At 41.6% G+C, this 12,658-nt stretch overlaps 1 protein-coding gene across 5 annotated transcripts in view; it reads left to right on the top strand.

Moving 5' to 3' along the window:
• AP2B1 (adaptor related protein complex 2 subunit beta 1) overlaps window positions 1-12,658 on the top strand; it is a 114,675-nt gene that overhangs the window by 74,871 nt on the left and 27,146 nt on the right. For all 5 annotated transcript variants that reach the window (XM_080682045.1, XM_080682044.1, XM_080682048.1 and 2 more), the window contains one exon: window positions 2,354-2,483. In XM_080682045.1, the coding sequence (XP_080538171.1) occupies window positions 2,354-2,483 (130 nt within the window). The remainder of the gene's footprint in view (window positions 1-2,353; window positions 2,484-12,658) is intronic.

The following is a 12,658-nucleotide window of genomic DNA, read 5'->3' on the forward strand; positions in this document are numbered from 1 at the left end:
CCCTGCCAGGTGGGGGGGGGCGCAGCCGCAGGTCCCCTGGCCCAGCACCGGGAGGGGGGCACAGCCTCAGGTCCCCCACTGGCAGGGGGGTGCAGCCTCAGGTCCACCATCAAGCCCTGCTGGGCGGGGGGCTTGGCCTGAGTTCCCCCGACCCAGCACTAGGGGTGCACCTTGAGATCCCCTGTCAAGCCCCGCTGGGTGGGGGGCACGGCCTGAGGTGCCCTGTCAAGCCCCGCTGGGTGGGGGGCTCAGCCTGAGTTCCCCCGACCCAGCACTGAGAGTGCGCCTCTGAGGTCCCTTGTCAAGCCCCGCTGGGTGGGGGGCACAGCCTGAGGTCCCCTTTCAAGCCCAGCCAGGCAGAGGGGTGCAGCCTCAGGTCCCCTGACCTGGTGCTGGGGCAGAGGGAGCAGCCAGAGGTCCCCTAGCCCAGCACCAGGACGGGAAGCACACCTTGGGGTCTCCCATCAAGCCCCGCCAGGCAGGGGGCATGGCCTCAGGTCCCCCAGCCTGACACCAGGGCGGGGGGCACAGCCTGAGGTCCCCTGTCAAGCCCTGCTGGATGGGGGGCGCGGCCTGAGGTCCCCTGTCAAGCCCTGCCGGTGGGGGACACAGCCTGAGGTCCCCTGTCAAGCCCCACAGGGGCGGGGGAGGGCGTAGCCTCAGGTCCCTGCTGATTGCTCCTTAAGGCTCCTGATGGGAACTTGGCCTCAGCTGTGGGTGCAGCCACCTTGTGATGGAGTGATGGTCAATTAGCATATTCCCTCTTTATTAGAAAGGATTATTAATTACAGAGAGGAAGGGAGAGGGAGAGAGAGATAAAAAACATCAGTGATGAGAGAGAATCACCGATTGGCTGTCTCCTGCAAGTCCCCTATTGGGGATCTAGCCCACAACCCGGGCATGCACCCTTGACCTGAATCCAACCTCAGATCCTTCAGTCTACAGGCCAACGCTCCAGCCACTGAGCCAAACAGGCTAGACGAAAGGTGGGGTTTTTTTTTAGCTCTGTCACCATCACCACCACCCCAAGTCCCCCTGGGGACTTTTTTTTTTACTTTCTTTCTTCACTTCATCTCTGTGTTGTTCCCTGTTTAAACTTAGTCCTATTCACAGCACTTGACACTAGGAATGGGGTTCTTTTCTAAGAATGGATATTTACGGTCAGTCTCTGAGGCCTCAGGACTCCCTGGGTCTCCCTGCTGCACCTCCAGAGCTTCTCTTACCAGTTCTGCTGATCTCATGTGCTGAGGCCACACTTAAATATAGTTTGGAGTTTGCAGAAGGGGAAGTTGTAGATTTGTAGGGAATTTTCCTCTCCTTTGTTTCCTTTGTATCATTTCCAAGGGGAACAATTGGAAGATTTAGAACTAAGCTGCTGCCGTGTTTCAGTGCCAATGTTGACTACTGATAGAGTTTGTTGATCACAAGAGCTAGATCAAAAGAGCAAAATGTTTCTCATCATCGATGTTTCTATCTCTCTATCCCTCTCCCTTTCTCTCTCTCAAATAGGTAACAAAGAAAGAAAGAAAGAAATTTTACTATTTCATAGTAAGACAATCAAAAAAGGGGAGGAAAGATTTGAGCAGATACCTCCCTAAAGAAAATATAAGAATGAACAAGCTTATGTAAAAATATTCATATAATTAGTCATTCTGGGAAATGCAAATTAAAACATAATATTGCTCTATGTATATCTATAAACATGGCTAAAATTGGTAAGGATCTGGAACAGCTGGAATTCTCACACTTACCATGTGACCCAGCAATACTGATGGGTACTATACTCACTGTCTGCCTTAGTCTTAGAAAGTGCCAGATTTGGAACTATATTTTTTGCTATACATAGACTGTCCCTTTTCTAATGATTTTGTCCTACGTAAGTGAACAAAAAAGAAAGAAAATGAGAGTTACCAGTAAATTCTCTTTACTGATCAGGCAGGTTATCAAGCTAGTGAAATAATACAAATTTATTGTACTTTATAGGGGGTTATTTTTCAGTCTTTTCTCTCTCAAGGATTATCTAAGGAAAGATGTATTTTTAAAAAGATATTAACAATCTGTCTCTCATGATGTGATAAACATAAGAAACTTTCAGAATCAGAGCATTAGCAAACCAATTCTGTCCTTATGACTGTTTATCCTTACTCAAATTCATTTAATAGAAAACAGAAGTTATATTGTAACCAGTGTTATAGTAAATTAGACTTGATCATCTTGCGTCTTACTATTCCTTCATTTAATATTGTAAAAAATTATGTTCCTTCAAATGGAGTAAAAAGCCATTGAAACCCAATGATGCAGCTAAATCCTGCTTCCTGATTAACTTATAGAATTTCTTCATCCTCTCTCCTAGCTTTGGCGTCATCCCTAGCACTCCTCTGGCCATCCATACACCATTGATGCCAAATCAGAGCATTGATGTGTCCCTGCCTCTCAATACCTTGGGTCCAGTCATGAAGATGGAACCTCTGAATAACCTACAGGTTCGAGTTTTACTTCACTCAGGGTACAAGTTGATATCTTGCCAATTTTATTTTATTATGTGTGTGTATATATATAAATTATATTAGATTTGGTCATGGAATCAGATTTGTAATAACTCTATGAGGAACTGTTTTATTTTTTAAAAGTCATGCATTGACATGGAAAGTTATTCTTTTACTCAAACATTTAGAAACTTTTAAAGATGGTTTTTACAAACCTTTTGTTCTTAAAACTTACATAGCAAATTTGAGTGTCATTTATATAAAAACTAGAGGCCTGGTGCACGAAATTCCTGCATGAATGGTGTTCCTAGGCCTGGCCGGCGATCAGGGCTGATCAGGGCCATCTAGCCCAGTTGGGGGAAGTTGGCTGGCCACGGGGAGGGACCGGGAGAGGTTGGCTGACTGTGGGAGTGCACTGACCACTAGGGGGCAGCTCCTGCGTTGAACGTCTGCGCCCTGGTGGTCAGTGCGCATCATAGCAACTAGTCAGTTGTTCCGGTTGTTCAGTTGTAACGGTCGCTTAGGCTTTTAGAGAGAGAGAGAGATATTGATTTCGCCCTAGCTACTTTGGCTCAGTGGATAGAGCGCCATCCTGTGGACTCAAAGGTCCTGTGTTTGATACCTATCAAGGGCACAGGCCCGGGTTGCGGGCTCGATCCCCAGTAGGGGGCGTGCCAGAGACAGCCAATCAATGATTCTCTCGCATCATTGATGTTGCTATCTCTCTCCCTCTCCCTTCCTCTCTGAAATCAATAAAAATATATTTTAAAAAAAGATTTCAATAGAGAATCGTGTGGAGGTTATTGTTAAACACACAACCATGTATGGTTAACTATCTGGATTTAAATATCCGTTGTTAACACATATCTATGGTAAGTGTAGCAGAATCTTAGAGGAGTTCAGAACTTTATCAGGTCTACAAGAGCCTCTTAATCTTGAAAACATTGTAGTGTTTAGAATGTTTAAGTCCTTGTTTAGAGTTTTATTCCATTTTCATCTATTTTGAATTTCTCTTTGAAATATAAGCTTTCTGGGGTTCAAACAATGTGAAGGCAGAGTAGTAAGCTTATGAGCTGAAACTGTAGCAGCCCTGAATGGGATTAATACAGATAAAAGCCCTGGAAGTTGGGGTTGTTTCTGTTGTTATTGTTATGTTGTTATAGCACACCTTATTTCAAATGGACAAAACATTACTATCATTTACAGGATCTTCAGATAAATTGCCTTTGAATGGGAGCTTCCTTTCCAGTACTTTGAGATGTACAGATGTATTTAGAAAATTTACTACTATGGAAACGGAAGACTATTTAAATTGAATGGGTGGAGGGAAGGACATCTGGTATTTCTTTTTGATTAATTGCTTTCCTTCAGGTGGCTGAGGGACTATCATATTTTCTTTAGACATCATTAGATACCAAAGCTACTGCAGGGCAACTTTTATGCTATATGAACTCTGCATTTTTGCTAGCATTCAAATAGCTCTTGGGTCCACCACCCACTAGAACTGTTAACTCCATTCATATTAATTTTTGCTACAAATCTTATAAAGGGAGGTGGTGCTTCTTGATATTTAGGTCCATATTCTATTTTAAGGCTGTATATTTGGTTTTTATAAATTATATGAGCTGCCCTAGCCAGTTTTGCTCAGTGGTTAGAGTGTCAGCCCATAAACTGAAGAGTTGCAGGCTCAATCCCAGCTCCCGTTGGGGTGTGTGTGTGAGACAACTAATCGATGTGTTCCTCTCACATCGATGTTTCTCTCTATCTCTCCCCTTCCCTTTCAGTCTCTCTGAAAAAAATCAATGAAAAATGCCCTCAGGTGAGGATTAACAAACAAAAAAATTTGTCTCAGCCCACAGTGGCTGCCATCTTGCATCACTATCATTCAAAGGCCAGCCTAAAAAGATGCCTTGTGAAGGATAATCTGAAGACACAGCAAAGAGGATTGGTATTCCCATCCTACCAAGAACTTGAAATGATAGAATAGTCTGAGTGAGACTATAAAATAGTTATAAAATAATTAAAGAAAAATACCAACTTTCCACTTTCCAGTCAAGACAGGTGGGATTCCATTGCTTACTCTTCTGGAAATACCAGTGTGAAATACTAGTACTGGTGGTGAGACATCAACAGTAAAATTACTTGAAGTTAAAACTAGTGTTTCTCAGTAGTTTAAATAGCAACAAAACAAGCTTGTTTGCCAGTTCATTAACTACCTTGTTGCTGCAGTTGGTGACTGCCTCTTCTTCAGCAAAGGGTATAATGATTTAGAATGAAGGTGGGTGAGTCACATTATAACTTGGCTCAGACTAGAAGAATAGAACAAGGATTACCGTGCAGATGGAATTGGCTATTACTATGATGAAAGGAAAGTGTTTAAGGGGCTTTTCCAGCACAGAATCCCGAAGTAAGTAACTAACCCAAATCTACATCTGCTTTCTTTTTATTGAGATCTAACCTCCTGTTGGCCAAGAGAGCTTCTAGCCTAATATTGAGGACAGTCAGCATGAGTGCAAAATGCTTTACTTTAGAAATAAGAAATGGAATCTGGGTCACAGAAACCAGGGCAGATTTTCTGCTCTTAAAAAAGAATAAATGAATGTCAGTTTACTTTCCTATTTTCATTTTCATTTCAGATTCAATTAAATGAACTTCCCAAGTAGAAACCTTCATAATAGACTTTGAATCTTAGTCCAAACCCCTACCTCAAAAGTTTTCATTTTTACAAACCTGCCTTTATAAAAAGCTAACTTAAACATGTTCAATCTAAGTGGAATGTAATAAAGCATCTCAACTTCTCTAGGAAATATAATTCCATCTGTAGTCAACTGCTGATCATGTTTTTCTCATGGATTCTCCTCTTTCAGGGAATGTCATAATTATGGCTATTTTCTCCTTAATTGGGATTTCCCAGTGGAGAAAATAAGCAAAAAACTTGAAAAGAGAGAAACTTTTTCCCAATATAAGCAGCTCTATTTAATGTCTGCTGATGGAAGTTGCAACTAATGGTTAGCTTAAGGTAGGTGGGTAACTTTAGATTTCACTTCCATTCTCCCCTTGTCCCAGTATGAACAAAAAGAATCAAATCTTCGACCCAGATAAAGCCAAATCAAGATTGATTGGCATTTAAACATTATATTTGCATAATGTTTAAATTTAAGAGCTCATGTAGGAAAAGTTAGTACTTTTTTAGTACTCCAGACTATAAAATCGTGGTGGGGGAGAGGGAATATCTGGGGATTGAGGAAATGAGATTTTGAATGCAGTGTGTGTTTTAGCTATTTTGGCTAATTTGATATCTGTATATAGGACAAGTAAATCAAAACCAGCTTCCAGAACTTTAATGTGACACTTAGTAAAAACACTTTTCTTTAAAATGTTCATCAGACTACTTGTTGGCTTATAATCTGTTTGAAACACTATTGAAAAGTTAAAAAGACACTGTTTCCTCTTAAAATGTAAAATAGATTATACCTTAGAGACACAAATTAAATACCTAATAGAGATTGGAACCTATGAAGTTTTTTCTACTTTACTGATGTTGGTTGTTTAAAAAAAAAAAGCCTTGTGAATCCAAGTTACAGGGAGAGAACTGGGTGGTTGCCAGAGGGGAGGCGGGGTTGGGACACTGGGTGAAAGAGGTGAAGGGACTAACAAGCACAAATTTGTAGCTACAAAATAGTCACGAGGAAATAAGTAAAGAATGGAGAATACAATGAGTTGTGATAACTATGTATTGGTGTCAGTTGAGGTACTGGAAATATGGAGAGGGACACTATGTAAAGTACATGATTGCCTAATCACTAAGCTGTACACCCAAAACCAGTATATTTAAAAAAAAAAAAAAAGTATTGGTCCTTTCCTATATATAGTTTTTGTTATCTTCCTACCTATCATCTTTAAACCCCACATAAGTATTGTATAATAAGAGGATAAATATTAGGGAAAAGAAAGAATGTCTTGGCTTTTTTTCTTTGAATATCTCTTCTAAAACAAAGCAGTATTTCATCAGTTCTATTTATTTAACCTTTGAATGACTAGGGCAGAAAGTGCTGAAGATGCTAGCTACAAAGGATACAATCTTACAGTTCTATTTATTTATATCCTTAAGATATTTGTCAGCCAAAAGGTGTTGGGTTTTGTGTGTGTCTGTGTGTGTGTTTTATTTTTTTTGCCAGTGTATGGTCCTGAGAAAATTCTGTCCCTTGCTACTCCTACATTGCAGTCCCAACCTGTGAGAAAATGAGTTGCAGATGGTGCCTGTCCCTGATATTTCATGTCTTACATATGTCCATTCACACTCAGAAAGCCCACAGCTCTAGCTATTGTACCAGAAAAACTGGTAAATGCTTCCAAATGGAAAACTTTTTCAGGAGCTTCCATATAATGAAGCAAACCAGCTTGGCATCTGCTGACTTTTCTTGACTGTTGTGCATGGCAAACAAGTTCAGTATTAAAGCCTCCTTTGGTCTTTCAAGATTCACAATTGAGGACTGTGCACTCAGATTGCTTTTATGGGAACACATGCCACTTGGAGTTTGAGTTCTTGATGTGGTGATCTTATGGGAACTCTTAAGAGATCCCCAGGTCAGACAGGTAGATCCAGTGCTGAAAATAACCCCTAAAGACAGAACAGAACCTGAAATATTTCATTAGCAAATGTAGGCAATGGAGTTTTGGTTATAAAAGATGAAAACATTTTATAACCCAAGCAAGCAAAAGAGAAAATTACCTTCTGTGATTTCTACTTCAAATTTGATCTGGTTTTTGTATGTGTGTGTCATTTAAATATATCCTTTAAATCTCACCTGAGAAACAGGGTATCTTATATACGAATATTTCATTTCTTACTTTGTTGTTTTTGAGAACACTCCTTATCCTAGTCAAGATATCAAGATTCTACTAGGCAACATCTTTTATCTTAATATAACCAGCACTCAACTTGCTTCTGAAACTCTTTACGAATGTGTCTGTTAATAGCAATAAAAGTTATTTGTGGGTTTTCATCTATAAAAATCCCAGCTAACTTTATATTATGATAGTAAGTTGAGAGTTGATGATGAAAAATTGGATCAGTTTTGTGTTTCTGGTTGGATAAATAATTGGAAAATAGACTCAACCATATGATCTTTATGTAGTAGGGGACTTCCCAAAGTCTTAATGTACATTATAGGTCGGAATTAAAGTGAACTCACTGGGATTTTCCAGAGCTGGATTGAAGCCCACTTGAGAGCCATGCCCTTCCCTCATACATACCAGTATGTATACTCTTATATTTTGCTGTAGCATTATATTCAGTGAGATAGGGAAAATTTTGCTTTATTCAAAATTTTTATGTAGGGATTATGCATATGCTTTATGTTTTTGAGGCTCATACATCTTGAAAGTAAAACTTGAGAAAACCTTTGAGCCTTTATGCAAACATAAAGAATATTAAGCCCAAGCCGAAACCGGTTTGGCTCAGTGGATAGAGCGTCGGCCTGCGGACTGAAAGGTCCCGGGTTCGATTCCGGTCAAGGGCATGTACCTTGGTTGCGGGCACATCCCCAGTGGGAGGTGTGCAGGAGGCAGCCAATCAGTGATTCTCTCTCATTATTGATGTTTCTATCTCTCTCTCCCTCTCCCTTCTACTCTGAAGTCAATAAAAATATTTTTTTTTAAAAAAAGACAGCACAAAATATTTAAAAAAAAAAAAAGTTAAATCTCATGGTTGGAAGAGATAACTTTTTTGTTGTTAATCCTCACCTGAGGACACAGCAACTGGTTGCCTTCTGCACGCACCCTGACTGGGGAGGGAGGAAGCAAACCAGCAACTGAAGTACGTGCCTTTGACCAGGAATGGAACCTGAAGCCCTTAGGTGCGCAAGGCGCCACTCTAACCACTGTGATGCACTGGTTTAATGTCTGTTTTAAACCCTATTTCTGATGGAATTAACCCTATATGAGCAGTGATTTAAGTCTCAACATCTAAAAGAATACTAATGATTTAATACCCTAAAATGGCCCGTTTAATATTCCTAAAACTGTTAGGAATTCATTTATATTGAACTGAAATATATCTTTAAATTCCATCTGTAGATCCTCATTTTATAGCTGAAGTTTTATAGACAAGTTTCTGTCTGAGTCAAAGTTCATGGGGCCTGAAAATCACTCAGGTGGGCCTATAATGAAAATATACTCAATCTGAATTTTTGTTTGTTTGTTTGTTTTTATTCCACTTCAGGAAAGCCTAAATTTGTGGAAGGACATTTATTTGTATGTACTGCAAATGTCCATTTATTGTTCTAATTTTAATAAAAACCAGTTAGAAGTAAAACTGGTAAATGTATTTAGTATCAGTTACAGTTTGGAAACTAAGGAACATATTATTTAATTTTTTTTTTTAAGTGTGAAAATGAATGGTGCTCCTTGGTTTCGTGGCAATATTTCTTTTCAGGAACCATTGAGGGAGTTTGGAAGTCAGGTACTCCAAATATGAAAACACAGAACTTAGTCCCATAGCTCGCGCTGTGTTCCTAACAGTAATTTCTGTCGCATCTTTTCTCAGTGTCCTGCCCATGTACCTAATCATCTTGGTTGCTACATGCTCTTCTTCTGTCCAGTAGGCACACCTGTGAACCTATTTGATCTCTGACTTGCTGTTAACTAATCTGAGACTGTATCCTTACTATCTAGAACCTAGATTAGGTTCTAAATCAGTTTTACGCTAGGGTTTTAAAAATAATAGTGTTCATTCATTCTTATTACAGAGGTCTGTTTTTCTATTGAGTTTCCTTGGGTCTTTTGTTCCAAGACATACCAGTTTGGGGTGTGGAATAGCTAATCACTTTAACTGGTAGTTTACTAGTTCTGTCTTCACCATTTTATGATTCAGTACAGTATAAAGTGTATTTTTAAGTTTACCAATAAGCCCTACACAGCAAACAGTTCATATTGTTAATGTAAATAATATTCTAAGGTGCAAAAACCGCAGCTAAGGGCACATCAGCCAGTCCTATCAAGGTACACAAAGCTGTCATTAAAGGGGGAAAAATAGAGATTGATGCCTTAAGGTTTAGAGCCCATTCAGGTCTGGCAAAACCTGTTTAAGGTAAGACCTTCCGTTTTTGGGAATTTGTCAGGCAACTGAAAGGCCTGTGAAAATATTGCTGTTTATTTCTAGCAACTGAAACTATAGAGTAGCCGAAACTGGTTTGGCTCAGTGGATAGAGCGTCGGCCTGCGGACTGAAAGGTCCCGGGTTCGATTCCGGTCAAGGGCATGTACCTTGGTTGCGGGCACATCTCCAGTGGGAGGTGTGCAGGAGGCAGCTGATCGATGTTTCTCGCTCTCTATCCCTCTCCCTTCCTCTCTGTGAAATATCAATAAAATATATTAAAAAAAAAAAAAAGAAACTAGAGTAATTCTGTTGTAGACTTCTGGAGGAAGAGATAATTTGGGGCTTGTAACCAGATTGGTCAGTATAGTATGGCAAGTGGGTTCTGTACAGGCAGAAAGAGATTACATGTCCATTTGCTGCAACTTTCTGATATATTTTGCCTAACATAGAAAACTTTTTAAAAATGAGGAAACTACCTGGAGCAGGAACAGATGCAGTATATCTTAGCATTCTTTTCCCTTGACCTGGGTTCCTTGTGAGGCACATAGCTCCCAGTGACCCTCTCCACATAGGTATGTCCTATCAGAGCTTGTGATAGCTGTGTACTTCTAGGCCATACCACTGCTGTGTTATACTGAGGTTTACATTGCCAATCTGGAATAGCTTGTGTTGATATTTTTCTAAGCAGAAGAACCAAAATCCTAACAGTGGTCCACAGAGCCCTATGAAATCTAGCCACGCCTTACCTCATTGACTTCACCTGCTACTCTCCCGCTTCCTCCACTCTGGCCACCCTGGCTTTCTCACTGGTCTTCAGATGGGTTTGAAATGGGAGACCATATTTAACCTAAAGATGGTAGATCTTTTTGGCATTGACTAGAAACATAGAACAGGTAGATTTAACTCCAGCAGCTAGCAGAAAGAGCCACGTCTGCTTGAGTCTCAGATGACATTTATCACACAGTTGGAGTCAGTGTCATTAAAAACCTGTCCCTCAGAGCCATTCCCCTAGGATCTATTGACTAGTTGGCATGGAGCTGGAAACCTATCTGAACCATCATTTCTCAGAGAAATGGAAATGGTCAGCATCACTGCCTGGTCTTAGGTTGGACCAGCCTGTAAATAATCCTTCCAAAAGCTAAGTAGAGAGCAGGAATAAAAGAAAAAGTATTCTTCAGAGACTTGGAAAGGTCACAAGTGACATCATGGAAGAGTAGATGATATACTCTCAAAGGTGAGCCGTGTGCCACTTGCCTTGGTTTTTCTTGTGGCTGTGCCTCCTGTGGTTATCTGTGGTGAGAGGCTGCATTTGCCAGAGTTCAGACTGAGTTCATCTAGTACCTTTTTATAGTACTTTTGAGTACACTGGAACAAGGTTAGAATATTAATTTAGCCTGTTCGTCTCCAGCTGTGCCAACATAAAGAGGCTGCAGCTACTGCAGCAGGCTTCCTATGCTATGGAAAGAAACTAATTGCTGGTTACAGGCTGAAGCTGACAGGCTGCTCTTTCCCCAGCAGCCACTAAAAGTAACTTTTAAAAATCACTATTATTCTTAAGCATTTATAGCTTCCTTTTGTGTTTTTGAAGTGCCTCAGAATCATTTCTATTTGCTCTTCCTATTGATGTCCATGTGAGGCAAATTAATATTGTTATGGCCACATGTTGCACGTGACAGACCAGAGGAACAGAGTATTAGGTAATCTGCTCTTTGGTACCATCTGTGTGATCTGCTTTAGGCATCCTCAAAGAAGAAGCTCAGGTGTACCTTCAGTCCCTTAGCTCATTGAACCCATTTCTTCACTACTTGCTTTTAATTTGGTGTATGAGTATTAATGGATTTTATACTTACTGACTACAACTTAACAGTAAAAAATATATTTTACATATTATATACACACACACAATACATACATAAAACTGAAACACTTTTAGGAAACATTACTTACTCTTCATGAAATACACTGTGATATTTTCTATTCTATTTTTGATGCCAGTTCCAGACCACTAAATTTATTTTAAGAACCACCATTTGGTTGTGACCCACAGTTGTTATTGACTTTTAACCCTCACCCAAGGATATGTTTATTGCTTTTATTTTTTAACTAGAGGCCCGGTGCACAAAATTCGTGCATGGGGCAGGGGTGCCCCTCAGCCCAGCCTGCACCCTCTCCAATCTGGGATCCCTCTCACAATCCAGGACTGCTGGCTCCCAACTGCTCGCCTGCCTGCCTTCCTGATTGCCCCTAACCACTCCCCTGACAGCCTGATTGATGCCTAACTGCTCCCCTGACAGCCTGTTTGCCCCTAACTGCCTCCCCTGCAGGCCTGGTCACCCCTAACTGCCCTCCCCTGCAGGCCTGGTCCCCCCCCCAACAGCTCTCCCCTGCAGGCCTGGGTCCCTCCAAGCTGCCCTTCCCTGCAGGCCTGGTCACCCCAACTTCCCTCCTCTGCCATCCTGGTCACCCCTAACTGCCCTCCCCTGTGGGCTTGATTGCCTCCAACTGCCCTCGCTTGCAGGCCTGGTCCCTCCCATCTGCCCTCCCCTGCTGGCCATCTTGTGTCCACATGGGGGCAGCCATCTTATGTGTTGGAGTGATGGTCAATCTGCCTATTACTCTTTTATTAGATAGGAGGACAGAGGCCTGGTGCACGGGTGGGGGCCAGCTGGTTTGCCCTGAAGGGTGTCCCGGATCAGGGTGGGGGTTCCCTTAGGGCGTGGGGAAGCCTGGGCAAGGGGCCTGTGGTGGTTTGCAGGCTGGCCACGCCCCCTGGTGACTGAAGCAGAGGCCCCGGTATCTGAGATTTATTTATCTTCTGTAATTGAAACTTTGTAGCCTTGAGCGGAGCCAAGCCTCCTGCTTGCTCCGTGGCCACAGCCATTTTTGTTGGGATTTATTTATCTTCCATAATTGAAACTTTGTAGCCTTGAGTAGAGGCCTAGGCCAGCCAGGGTGTGCGGAAAGCTTGGCTTCCTCCATTGCTGGGGAAACCCAAGCCTCCTGCTCGCTCCGTGGCCGCAGCCATCTTGGTTGGGTTAATTTGCATACTTGCTCCTGATTGGCTGGTGGGTGTG

Source organism: Plecotus auritus, assembly GCF_963455305.1.
Source record: "Plecotus auritus genome assembly, chromosome: 7".
Taxonomy (NCBI): domain Eukaryota; kingdom Metazoa; phylum Chordata; class Mammalia; order Chiroptera; family Vespertilionidae; genus Plecotus; species Plecotus auritus.